Here is a 14,436-nt window from a genome sequence, read left to right as displayed (position 1 = left end):
ATTCAAGAGTATTAGAAAGAAAAATTAAAGTTGAAAAGTTCATTAGTTTCTGCTTTCTTGTTGGCGCTGCAATCGTTTTAGAGTTGGGATATAATGGTTGAATTCTAGAGACTGGAAAACGCCTACCCGCATGCTCAAAGTACCGTTGAATGTTCATAGATGGCGCTGCTACAGTGATTACTGGCTCAAATAAATATTTATTTTCTTGAATTGCATATCACTTTATAGGCTTAAAATAATATTTTTGTGAATTTTGTTTATTTTAATTTAGTAAATTTTAATAGGTTTTATTTTTATACAAATGTTTATAATTTTAATTCTTTATTGTAATTTTAGTTACCATAATTGACAATTATTTATAAATTAGTAAAATTTTCTTAGTGACACGCACATTAAATAATAAAGCAAACACGATTTCAATTATAACTTGAGTACAGTACAGTGTGCTCGCATACTCATACCCACGTGTAACCTCATCAAACCTACATACCACAGTCTGTTTGTGTCAAGTTTACCAGAGCTCTGATTAATTAAAGAGTAATCTCGGGTAATACCGCAGATATTAGAGCTAGGTAAATTTATATCGAGATGTTGCTATTCGATTCAATTTGGGTGGAAAGATCGAAACTTGTCACTGCGGCTTCAACTGTTGCCAGTAGGATAATAATTATTTCTTAACAATGTAAAAGGAAGTTTTAGCTATTGCTATATCAGTGTCTTGATTCCTGTCATATCATATAAAATGGATAAACTGATAACTCTTTATTTTAATATAGTACATAATATATTTTTATTAAAATTTCCGTGTTAGTGAAATTTTCCAAGCTCCATTTCACTCAATTCTCAGAGTCCGATTGTGCTGAAATTTAGATTACGACTTCAATTCTGATGACGAAATTTTACAAATATTTTGCACAACCTACATATAGGGATAAAATGAAATGAGTTGATTTATAAAATACAATACATTATAATAAATTTTAAAAAGGTTTTTTTAAATAATATTTTTATTTAGGATCGATTGTAAAATGAGGTTGCTGGAGTTATAAATATTCAAATTCAAAATCTTATTTTTTCAAATAGATTTTTATCAAGCATTTTTTATTGGCGAATTAACATTAACTCAACAGTTACCTTTTTTATTTATTACTAAATTAATACATTATATTAGATAGATACAACTAGAAGCCAGTCGTTCCACAAGGGCACAAGCATTTGGGGAAATTTAATATTTAATATCATCATATACTCCCTTCGGTAACGAGGTTAACGCTCGGAGCTAAGCTCCGCCAAAACATGCGATGCCTCGAGAATTCGGCGAAAAGTAGAGAACGGAAATGTCTTACAGGGTTCCCAGGTTTCCAGGTTCCCAGTTTCCCTATATCTACCCTGATATATATGTGCGGGATACAAGAGAAAAGTTTCTAAAATATTATACGTCTATGCTATATTTCACATTGTATACATTATCGGTCTATGTTGTATAAGGCCAAATAATTATGTTAGACATTAAGTTCAGGAACTCTGTAGCAGACAAACTTGTCCTACGCCTTTAAACTTAGATAGGTCGGAAGCACATCGTTGTATTTTTTTTTATTCTAACTTAACTTATATTGCAAAGATGTTAAAAACACGTGCAATGGATTTTCTTTTTTTTCAGAATGCTTAAATGTTATATTTAAATTCGAGTCATTGATATTTATAATAAATTTATTTTATATCTTTTACATATATTGTGATAAATTGTAAATTTATATTACACGGTTCCAATCAAAAGAGCTTACTAAATTACCTTCCAATGGGTCCACACACACTTTATGTACTTACGTTCCATAATAAAATAGTACGTACGTATTATCCTTATCATACTAGCCTATTCAAATACTTTTGGCGACACTGGAGGTTGCTGGACATAATTGTTAAAAAAACCGAATTTCACTCAGTTCTTCTATCGTAAAAAGTTGTGATATCCATGTAATACCAAGACGGTTGTTAATTTATGTATTATTATGTTTTAAATAAAATACTTCAAAGAATAATAAAGACTTGGCTGGCTTTAAACTTGGCTGTGTTTATACAATGCCTGCTTGGTTACTAAAAATTCAAGCTTCTAGTTTTATCCAAAACGAAGTTACAGGGAGTCAAAAATGGCCTGAACTGCTTCGAGAAAAAATGAAACGGCCGTGCCGCTTTCTTGCTCGACTTGACGGAAGCACTGCCGTGCCGCAGAAACGTAAGATGTCATCTTATCCTCTAACAATATTGATATATCACTCTATACGTCTATTTAGTGACTTAAATTATCAAATAACACCAAAAAAAGTACAACAATATGAAAAACAAAGAATGAAACACCCAATTATCCTCGTTTGAGTAAACAATTTCAGTGTGTTTCCTTAACGTAAATACGTCATGATTAAAAAGCTATAAGGATTAATTTGCTTTGCATTCTTACGTCACCTGCAAAAGCAATTTCGAGTCTGATTAATTTCATCTCAAAGGTTAATTAAAGCGCATAATATTATTAATTTCTTCCTTAAAACATACCTTGACTTGGCAAATTAGAGCGTTATGAAATTCTTTGTTGTCGTCCCACTCTTGTGTAAATTTTTACGAAGCACACCCCTAAAGGCTTTATAAGAATTCTTCAAATATCTCTTAGTATATATTAACAAGATTACTATTGAGGCCGTTGAGGCGCAGTGCTACGAACGTGTGACTGTTAACGCGACGGTTGTGTGTTCGATCACCAATCTGGAAAGTAATCAATATTTATTAATATTTTCACAAATTCATCGGAATGCGGAGAACTGGGTGTCTTACCACTGAGTTTCATTTGTGTACCAAAAACAAAACAAAATTACTTAACGCCAAGTCGTTTTTATCGTATTTTGTACTTAACAGGCGTGAAATTTTCTAGCACCTACAGTATTTCAACAGAATATGTTTAACCGCGCTAAATATAAATTATGTTTGAAGTTTATACTTCACTTATAATACAGTTAAAGTATCAGCCTATATCTATATATATAAAATCGAAAGGTCACTCACTCATCACGAAATCTCAGAAACTACATGTGCTAGGAATCACAAATTTTGCATAGGAGTTACTTATAGGACGTAGGTGCTCGCTAAGACGGGAATTTGCAATATTCGACTTGTAAGGGGTTGTTTTTGGGCTCGAAAGTTTGTATGAAACTTCGTTACTACAAATGCTACGAGTCTCAAATTTTGCATAGACGTCACTAGGACGTAGTCATGGAGACAGAAATTAATAATAACATAGTTCACGCGGGTGTAACCGCGAGCGGGCCGCTAGTAACATCATATAACTTCAACAACAAGCCTTAATATGGAAACAACAAAACACTACTTACCATAATCAGTCCCTTATAAAATCCATAATACAAAAAAAAGTCCATTTTCGGATATCCAAATTTTATTCCCTTTTATAAGGCACAGCACTCGCACGACACATATCAAAAATTCGGATAGGAATCTGAAATCGACTATCAGAACGAAACGACGATATGTAGGATGTATGTATTATTTGCTATAACATCTCGAGTCTTTATATTCTCACATACACCTTATGCATTTCTTATGATATCTATAGAGCGCTTTGAGTAGAATACACAGCTATTTAAATGGAATATTCTGTATTGTAATTTGTAAGTTCTATTGTATAGAATTTTCTATTCACTGTTTAAACAGCATACGTGAATAGATCGTTTTTTTGTATGGCCTTTTTATGTGTCTATATTCACCCAGCACCGAGTGTGAGGCTATGGGGTATATTATAACATGAAATATATTATATTTGTATAGGTATTTCGTATATTATAAAAAATAAAATTAAATTAAATCAGCTTCACGCTGTATCCCGCATACAGCAGAGAACCTAGTGTTAAGACACGTCGTTCTCCACTTTCCGCCCAATTATGGAGTCATTGCGGGTTGAGTGACGAAACTCGACGTCGCCTCAACACCAGAGAAAAAAAATGAGAATATAAATTTAAATAAATATTTCATCCCCTCGAGTCCCCCCCCCGAGATCCAACCCAAAACCAGTCGATTTTACAGTCACACTTTGTGCCCCTGCGCTAAGACTGGCTTCAAAATATAAAATGGTTTTCTTATCCTTTTGTAAGAAAAAAAATTGGTTTATATTTGTCCTTACAAAGTAACAAAGTTTTAAAATCTTATCGACCATTGAAGGAGTGAACTTAGCTTTCCATTTACTGTTTGCCTTATTTGCATGAGTGTTTGTGTCAAATTAAAACAATATTGAGGTAGTGCTTATATTAGTAATATCTAATTATTATATCTTCAGACATCACCAGCATCTTGAGTTCTCTATTTACGTTTTTAAATAGGCTTAACAAGCTTATTTTGTTTTTAATATTTTAATAAAAAAATATAAAAAAAAATCAACTTTTAGCTTCACGCTTTATTCCTGGTAGCCAGAGAGAACGCAGAACGCTAAGTGTTACGGACTCTCCACACCTCAATCACCTCGTCCACTATAAAAACTATTTTTTTCGTATATAGTTTAAGATAGATCAGACCAGGTATTATACCACCTAATATCAAATTATTTTTATTAGAATCTTAAATAATACATTTAATTTAAATGGCAGGTAAAAGATTTAGTTTAAAAGAGGTAAAATAAAAAATATATAAGAAAATGCGATCAGCGTTGAAGATTGACTCTGAATGTTTCATTTAAGTCGTCCAATGGCTCGGAAATGGTTAAGAGGGCGGTAAGGAAATCTCCTTGGGGGGCATTAAAATATGTAAGGGGCAAAAATAACGGATGGTCTAGCGTCGACGTAACGAACTGTAATATAGACCCAGCTCGGAAAAGAGGACCCCAGGGCCCTTAGCGATGTTAGTTTAGGAATGTGTAACATATTTGCGTAAAATAATGTTATTTATCTATCATTCTTGTAGCAAATCTGCGGATAATCGGGATAGCAAACAGAAATACGCTCGGAAGAACAAAGGAAAATCTTGTCAAAGTATTTTTATATAGAAATAAAAATCGATGAAAAGGGATTCGAGGAAAGATTTCATTTTCAGGTTAAACGTTTTGATTAAATTTATATTGCTTATATGTTATGTCATTTAGGTGGTTCATATGGAATAAATATGTTTATGTATATTTAAACAGCAACTCTATCAATATAGCCTGTCCAGCGTAGCGTTGGCGTAGCCAGCGTTGGCGTTAGTGGTTGTAGTTTAAAAAGACGATTTACTGAGACTGTTAAAAATATCGAAAAAGGGATAGCGAAAATATAACTTCCGTATGTATATATTGATGTAGATACCTACAAAAAAAATATCTCAAAGATTTTAAGATCTTATTTTTGCACATAGCTACGTTCCTTTCTAGGTAATTACATAAAGTGCGCCTGCAAAATTATTATAATTCAATACACAATTTTACGGTACACATATGTTAATGAGTTAATGTTATTGAAATTTTATACAGGACTTTCATATGAGAAACTCTTTATACATTCGGAATGAAAATTATTTTATGAATATTATTAATACCAGCCCGAAGCCATATTAGTATCAATATCATTCACAGAACAACCACTGACCACATGTGATATTTAATAATTTTAATTAAACCGTAAACTGTGTATCTGCGATGTAACCAATGACAACAGCGCAGTTAATATTTAAATTGTACAAATAATCAAAATAACTCATATTATGTTTTACATTTTATTTTCGGTCGGTTAATAAATGAATTGACAATGTGAAAGACAGTTCGTTCGCCTTTAGAATAGAATATAATTCTATTTATTTTATGACATCGATAATCGAAGATTTAATTATTTTATTAATTTTGTCTAAGATCTACAATCCCACAGTCAAGCTTTTCATGAATTCTCGTAGAATCTTAATCGAGAAGTCGTAGCCTAATTTAAACAATATCATTTTTATAAAACGCTTCTACATAATATGAACATTGTACATATACACAGTGGTACTTGGATAATACTGTCATCCATTTCCATTACGAGTCCATGAAAATTGAAAATCCCACAACTAAAAATACTCTCTATAAAATATGAACAAAAAAAATAATACAAGGCAAAAAAAATGAAATCCAACGAAATAAAATTAGCGTAAAAATGTCTGACTGAACGTCATTTTATATATAACGTCAGTAGGGTAGGTACATACGAGTAACTATTGGTGGGATTACACTGCCGCCATTGTAATGGAAGGATGAAGTTAATCTGGGGCTTTTAACGAAATGAATGTGCCTGTAAATCTCTACAAATATGGCTGTTGTCCTCTGTTGATGTATTAGTGTTAAGTTAAAGTTAACATGACTCGGGCAACACTTTACTAATTAGGTGTCTACTGTTGCTCTCGCTTAATAAAAATAGAGGGAATAGCTAAGTAGCCTTCTTCCTTAACCTTTGATTGCTTGCTTCAAATCAACGCAGATAATATGTTTAGGGTCAGTTATTACAGCTTTGGAGGGTGGCTTTAGAAACGTCCCGGTTATTATTCTAATATTAAAGATCTGCAATGTTCAGTACTAACCAATTAACTATAATTTACGAAAACATTAAAATTCGTTAGACAAATATTTGTCCTCAATGGAATTGAACCTATCACCTCTAGCAGTATGTTCTTTAAAATATTAATTACACCTACATGTAGATATAATCACATTATCGTTTGTACACAATTAAATGAGATGTCTTTCGATGTGGTTTCTCCGAATCATTTATTAGCGAGCTGGGACTATCTTACAAGCGTAATACACCTAAATGGATTGTGGTTCATGCTTCGACAATTCACGTCAGGATACATAACATGTAGTGGTTAATGTTTAATTTAATATGTAATAGTTAGCGGGAGGTAATGTTTATTGAATATACTAATGTATATTCAATTATGCTATTGTAAAAATATATAGTTGCAAGCATAATATAGTGCTGTGGTCATTGTAAGTAAGATGAGAGGTGCACTTATTTAGGAAAAAATATTTTTGTAGGCGGAGAGCATCAACACTTATCATATTCCACTTTCTTTTCGAATTGTGAAACGTAGTGTAATCAGTGAAATTGAACGCCGCGGTTTGTCTATCCAAAAAGGGAATATAAATAATTCACTCGTGAAGAGTGGGGATCGAATCCATAATGAGTCTCGTTAAGTGTGATGGCCTTGATATATTTTTGTAGTTCTATAATATTTGTATTAGGTACGTACTGTACTGAGGAACGATTACGCAGGCTGTTCACTTCATGTCTTGAACAGGGTATTTTCCCTTCATTATGGAAAGATGGACACTTAATACTAATACAAAAAGACAACCGACCGCCAGATAATCCATCATCTTATCGGCCTATAGTTCTGCTTAATGAAGTAGGAAAACTTTTTGAACGAGTTATTGCTGCTCGTATTGTACAGAATATGTCATCTGGTGGGATCGATTTATCCGATAGACAGTTTGGTTTTCGTGCAGGCCGATCTACGATTGACGCAATTTTGAAAGTGAGGACTCTTACAGAACAAGTGGTTAGTCAAGGAGGTGTTGCCCTGGCAGTATCATTAGATATAGCCAATGCTTTTAACACTCTTCCATGGGAATGTATAAAAGAGGCCTTAAAGTATCACAGTGTACCATCCTACCTTTGCCAAATTATCAGTTCTTATTTAACTGACCGGAAAGTATCTTTTATGGGACAAATTGGTTGGCAAAACTTGGCAATGTCGTGCGGTGTTCCACAGGGTTCGGTACTTGGACCGCTCCTGTGGAATATCGCATATGACTGGGTGCTTCGCGGAGAAATGCCGCCAGGTGTAAATGTTCTGTGCTATGCAGACGATACATTGGTAGTGGCTCAAGGTCAAAATATTGACATAGCAATAAGAACGGCTTCAGTAGCTGTTTCCGTGGTTATACAGAAAATTTGACAACTTGGTTTAGAGGTATCGGTTGGCAAGTCAAAAGCTCTTTGTTTTCATAGACCTAGGCGTAGGCCTCCTCAAGGAGCACATTTACTAGTAGAAGGGGTATACGTTCCAGTGGAATCGACTATGCGATATCTAGGTCTCATTCTGGACAGCCAATGGACGTTTGTAGAACATTTTCGACAGCTAGCACCCAAGATTGTTGCTACAGCTAGTGCGTTAGGCCGCTTGCTGCCAAATATAGGCGGGCCTAATATAGAATGCCGTCGCCTCTACGTGGGAGTTGTTCGATCAATGGCGCTGTATGGTGCTCCAGCATGGTACGATGCTCTGAATACAAAAAATAGAGCACAGTTACGACGTCCGCAGCGTGTTATGGCTATAAGGGTTATCCGAGGCTATCGGACAATCTCGTACGAAGCAGCATGTGTTCTCGCGGGTACCCCGCCTTGGGACTTGGACGCTAGAGTCCTAGCTGCGATTTACTTTGAAAAACCCGACAATCGTGGTACAAATAATAATTTAATGAGTATAAATCAGATCAGACAGGTTGCCTGGGAACACCTGATTCGAGAATGGAATGATCGGTTAGCGACTCCAAGTGCTGGAACCAAAACGATCCAAGCAATCCGCCCAATATTGAGGGAGTGGGTAGTGAATAATAAAAAACATTTGACGTATCGCCTTGTACAAATGCTGTCGGGGCACGGTTGTTTTGGAAAGTATCTGTGCAATATTGCTCGACGTGAAACATCGACGCGGTGTCATGAATGCGGAGATTCAGAAGATACTGCCTTGCACACGCTACAAGCATGTCCTAAGTGGGAACAACCGAGACAACACCTAATTAAGACACTTGGCGCTGACTTATCACTATCGGCTGTAGTAAAAGCTATGGTCCAGAATGAGCAGTCATGGAATGAGACGGTCGCATATTGTGAATACGTAATGACGCAAAAGGAAGCAGCAGAAAAAATCAGAGAGAGAGAGGCTTTATCTGGTTCTATTCGTTGCAGGAGAGTAGGGCGCAGACGACGCGATAATGCAAATTTGCAGCCCCCTTAGAAGGGATCCATAGACGGCAGATATGGGGAAGCTGCCGTCGCATAAGTAAATATCCCTGAGAAGAGACGCGTGTCGGTTATGGCACGTGGTCAATAATTATTGAAAGATACAAAAAGAAGTGCTTAGCGAAATAAGCAACTGCTGCGAAGTTACGGTAGAGTACGAAAGTGTTCCCGCGGCTTCGAAAAAATGCAGAGTGATGGACCATCGTGGGGTTTTAGTGAGTAGGATGCAGAAGCATGAGTCTCACATAATCCGCATCGCAATTCACCCAGCATGCGGATACCCGTAAAAGGGTTTCCCCACGGAAAAAAAAAAAAAAAAAAGGTACGTACTGTACTATTAATAATAAGTTATTGTTTAGCTTATATAGTATATTGAGTAATACCGTATTTTAATTACTACCATCGACATAAAATAGAGTCGAATAAAAATACAACAAATTTCTATTCATATTTAATTAATTTTTATTCATATTTTTATCACAACAATGTATGTATGTGTGTATTAACTGTACTAAAGCTATTGAAATTGAATTTTTTTTTTTACCTTTTACATAACTTTAATGTATATACATATACCTAGTAGGTATCTTTATATATATAAAGATACCTACTAAATACTTACGTGTTTGCTGCATGCTAATAACATTTCCACACAAACTCATCTCTTACCCCTTTCTATTTGGAGGTATTCCATATTATAAATCAAGACTGGATAAGTATATAGATAGTACTAAAATATACCGTACATTTATATTTATAGTCGACTATCGACTATATTAAACATATAGAAATATAAAATCTAAATATGGAAAATGCATGAGTTCCGGAAACGAGAGATGAAAATTGGGAACTGCAATGCCGTATCAACACACGTATTTTCTTTACTTTTCCGTTAAAAATCTTTAAGTTAAAAAATAAACATCTAAACTTAGTAAGAATAGAATGAATATATATAACTTCTCTGAAATGACGCCGTATACAATAACATTAATCTTCATTTCCCCATTCAAATATCAGGCAAATTATTTAAAATGATGATTTCACATTTAATAAATTACAAAAGAAAGAAACTTAAGGGAGACAAGCGACCCGCGAAAACATTAAGAGGGTCGCCATGACAAATCGCCTCGCCGCCCGCTTATTGAATGATAGATTTATTCACTCTTGATTTTTGGTAGAACCAACAAGTGATTCCACTATTTGATTTACTAACTCTAATGCCTCTAATCTTTATACCTAAGCTTTTCCCTTTTCAAAATGATGTGACGCGGGCACCTGTCTAACGTGTTTGTGGATTTTGTCCATAGAGACGTTTATACGTTTAGAGGGCTAATAGAGATTTAGGTTGATGATTGATTTCGAAGGCTTTGTTTATACTACGTACATAAATGGACTTTAAAGATAATATTTAGGTGAGCCTTTTTATGTAATTTGTTATTAAAATTCTTACTTAGCTATAAAATCTTTTTTTTTATGAGTATGAAAATACTACTAATATATTCTTTATTATCTTTCAAAGATAATCTACACATGTGTAATATTAGAAATTAACATAACCATTTATTTTTTCAAAATAAAGTTACTACTACAGATTTTCATAAAATTTTTGCCTGTAACGTGTTTTGCCTGTAACTGTTTGTGTGTAACGAATTTAAAATATTTTAAACATACAATTTAACCATAACCACAAACCACTACAAAGTATTCGAAATGTCGAAATAAAAATATAAATAACGTATATAAATCGTGATAAAAGCAGTAAAAAGTATATATATACACCTCTATGTACGTTTATTGAAATATGAAATGCCCTAAATGAAAAATTCGTGTGAAAAACGACACATATAAAGAATTCTTTCTTAAAAAAGTTTATGGGTCCTAAGGAGTAATTAATAATTTAATGAGTAACAAGTAATTATTACTCATTAAATTTTATTTAAGAAATATTTAATAATACATTTTAGGAGAAGTGGAAGACACGGGCTTTTTAAATTAAATGTATTGATTTATAAATTGCTGGAAGAGATCACGTATTTAGAGATAAAGTCATTAGTAATTTTAATTTATTTATTGGGCTGATTACACGAGTAGATGTGTGATCGTATTTGTGGATTTGTGAACACGTGTGTGGATGTGTGATCACATCTCATAAACGTACACACACAAACATACGAGTCGATGTGTGGATGTCTGATTCGTGTTAAGATACGAGTATGATACTCGTATATTATATCATGTGTCGATATGTGATCACAAGTGTGGATGTGTTATCACACGTGTAGATGTTAAATCGTATATATGGATGTCTAATTACATGCGTGAATATGTAAACAAATATACGACCACACGTGTGATGTGTAGTTAAGTAGTTACATATATGGATGTGTAATTACGCGTGTGGACGTGTAATCACGGGAATGTTTGTATGTTCATATATCAAGATGATGATTCCCAATAAAATACAGAAAAAAAAGCAAAAAATATATATGTATAACGCTTATACTGATATATTAGAGCTTCTTTCTTTTTTAAAGAATATCTATTCTATTAGCATTATTACCATCAATAATTTCATCAATAATAAGACTTTTTGTGTGTATTCACAAAATAATTACCTATGAATATAATATCATAAACTACATCCTACAGGGAATGTTAACAGTAATAGGCAATTAAATATTATCCGCAAAAAGGTCTCTTTAATCGTTTTGTTACGCATAGGCTTCATGATGAAAACAAGCGAATAATTATGTTTAATAAACATGATATAATGGGAAGGTTAAATTCTTGCCCAATTAATAAAACATTAGATATAGTGCAGACATATATAAGATTTGGTTAGACACAATGATTGTTTTGTTCATATCGATAATTATTTCCTGGTAAAAAAATCTATATTACAATAAGACGATAAATTAAAAGTATTCTATTCGATTTATTTATATTTGCCTCTCAGTTAAAGATAGCCCGACGTTATATTTACCGAAAATAATGAAATAAAACTTATTTATAGTGTAAGTAATATTAATGCGTTGCAGCTCTCTCGGGACGGGCGTAAGAAGCTTTCTCTGAAAAGATTGTTAGTCATAAACTATGATTTTTCTCTATGAATATTATGGCGGTTAAGTGCTTGAGACAGACGTCCGACTACGCCGCTCTCATAAATCTTGTTTATTAAACCGAATGTAGGTCTGTGGCAACTGTTTCAGAGGTATGTACAATTATACATACATATCGCGACGATGCAGGTGTAGACTAGACAATTATATATTATACTAGCGGACGCGCGCAGCTTCGCATGCGTATTTATGGGTGAATTCAAATAACCCATGAAACATGTATTCGATGAAATATTTTTAAGAGTCTAAATTTCAAATTTTATAAAAATCGGCGGTGATTTAAGAATTTGTCCAAACAAACTTTCAACCCCTTATTTGCACCCTTAGGGGGTGAATTCGAAAAAACCATGAAACATATGTTCAATTAAATATTTTTAAGAGTCTAAATGTCAAATTTTATAAAAATCGGTGGCGATTTAAGAATTTGTCCATACAAACTTTCAACCCCTTATTTGCACCCTTAGGGGAAGAATTCTAGAAAACTATAAAACACGTATTCAATTAAATACTTTTAAAAATCTAAATTTAAAATTTTATAAGAATCGGTGCCGATTTAAATTTTTTTCCATACAAACTTTGAGCCCCTATTTTACCCCTTTAGGATTAAAATTTTTCAAAATCCCTTCTTAGTGGATGTCCAGATTACGAAAGTAAACATCTGTCCAAATTTCACGTTTCCACTATCAGCGGTTACGACTGTGCGTGCGTCTTACCTCAGTCAGTGAGGACAAGTCCTTTTATATATATATAGATAATAATGATAGTATTTAGTAGAGTAGTAGGTATGACCTATTTCCACGGCATATTTTTAAGATGAGATATTTAGATACCAGAGTGTATCTACACTTGATATTCTGTCTATCCTGTACTGTTTTAAAGTGTTAAAGTTAAAATATGAGTACATGTTATTATCAAATTTTAGGTGTTCATATAAATTGGACAATTACCATAGTATTGAAAACAATCTATATAAAATATATAAATTTTGGCAAAAAATTATCCACTGAAAATTTTTATCGATTTCATTCACTGAGAGGGCTAGGTCAAGGCGATACGTAACATAATCTCGTAATCTTTATTAAGCGGCAGCGTGATGTGTACACCAAATATTTACTAAGCCCTGGGCTTTCTGTTTGTGTTCAATAAGAGCGTTAGGAGACGCTAGTTGAATTCTTCTGAGGACGTCCCCACACGAGTGAGAGGACAGGGGACAGGGGACATCTGCATAAATAATGCGGTCACGTTCGAACGCGCGTTTTACTTGGATGTTTAACTCGAACTGCGAGTGTTCTGACGGGCAAGTATAGTAGAGAAAGTAATGTATATATATATTTTTTAAATATTATTTGTATTAAATTATGTTTATAATTATTATTATACTAGATGAATTACTCTTCTTTCTCAGTAAAAAAACATAATTTTTAACATACGAGTATGTATGTACCTAATGGTACTATTACTAATGGTAGTTACATATCTAATAGTTTGTAAGACATAAAAAAAACAAAAATAAAATAATAATGGTGTAGTTATATTAATTTAAATGAAATCTCTTATAGGTACAATTACACTTGCTAGCTATTTATGTCAATCAGAACAATAAATCAGCATTTTGAATGTTTGCAGTGGGCGGCGCGTCAATAGGCGGCGATCGTTTATCGCTGTAACGCCCACAACCATAACGTCATTAGTTCCCCAAAATAATTATATTTTATTTTCACTGTTCCAGTAACATTTTTGTACTTATCGATCATTTTTATTTGATTTTTATTTTATTTGGGTGTGTTTTAATTTTTTTATGTTTATGTATGAAAAAAATATTTGTAAACTTCCGTCATACGTTTGGTAAATTACTAAATTATATAACTTTCATTTGACTTTGACTTTCACCTAAATAAGCATATTTTCATAAATATTCAAATACCTACATATTCTTAAAAGATGCAAAAGTTCCAAAAATTCTAAAGTAACACATTTTAGCTCGCTCAAGTAAAGAAAGCACAACCGCTCATGTCACACGGCCTTTATTTTCTATTTCCAGGGCGGCCAGAGAAACACCACGGCTAATCGTCCGCCCGTTACCCGCCCGCCTTGTAGGGAAGTGACTTGCTACATCGATAACATGGAATTCTTGAAATGAAATGCCAAAGTTTTAAACATGTAGGTTTATTTTAAAATAACACATTTATTGTTAACATTTTTAGTTTGTTGCGTTTTCTAAATTTTTTCCGTAGCGGGATTCCGATAATAAAAGTTGTAGTAATCGTATAAGAATTTTAACGTAGCTTGATGAAAGCGAA

At 33.4% G+C, this 14,436-nt stretch overlaps 1 protein-coding gene across 7 annotated transcripts in view; it reads left to right on the top strand.

Annotated features, from left to right (window-relative positions):
- Positions 1-14,436, top strand: part of heph (polypyrimidine tract-binding protein 1 heph) — a 316,994-nt gene that overhangs the window by 91,415 nt on the left and 211,143 nt on the right. For 3 of the 7 annotated variants that reach the window (XM_085196830.1, XM_085196825.1, XM_085196821.1), the window contains exon 2: positions 14,178-14,296. The exons of the other annotated variants lie outside the window; for them this stretch is intronic. In XM_085196830.1, coding sequence (XP_085052956.1) covers positions 14,273-14,296 — 24 coding nt within the window. In that variant the 5' untranslated portion in view covers positions 14,178-14,272. The remainder of the gene's footprint in view (positions 1-14,177; positions 14,297-14,436) is intronic. 7 annotated transcript variants of the gene reach the window in all.

The sequence above is a fragment of the Heliconius melpomene genome, chromosome 13 (genome assembly GCF_056956725.1).
Source record: "Heliconius melpomene rosina isolate 202511_hmr_F chromosome 13, ASM5695672v1, whole genome shotgun sequence".
NCBI lineage: Eukaryota > Metazoa > Arthropoda > Insecta > Lepidoptera > Nymphalidae > Heliconius > Heliconius melpomene.
The sequence above is the reverse complement of the archived record's forward strand: the minus strand, read 5'-3'. Positions and strand labels throughout refer to the sequence as shown.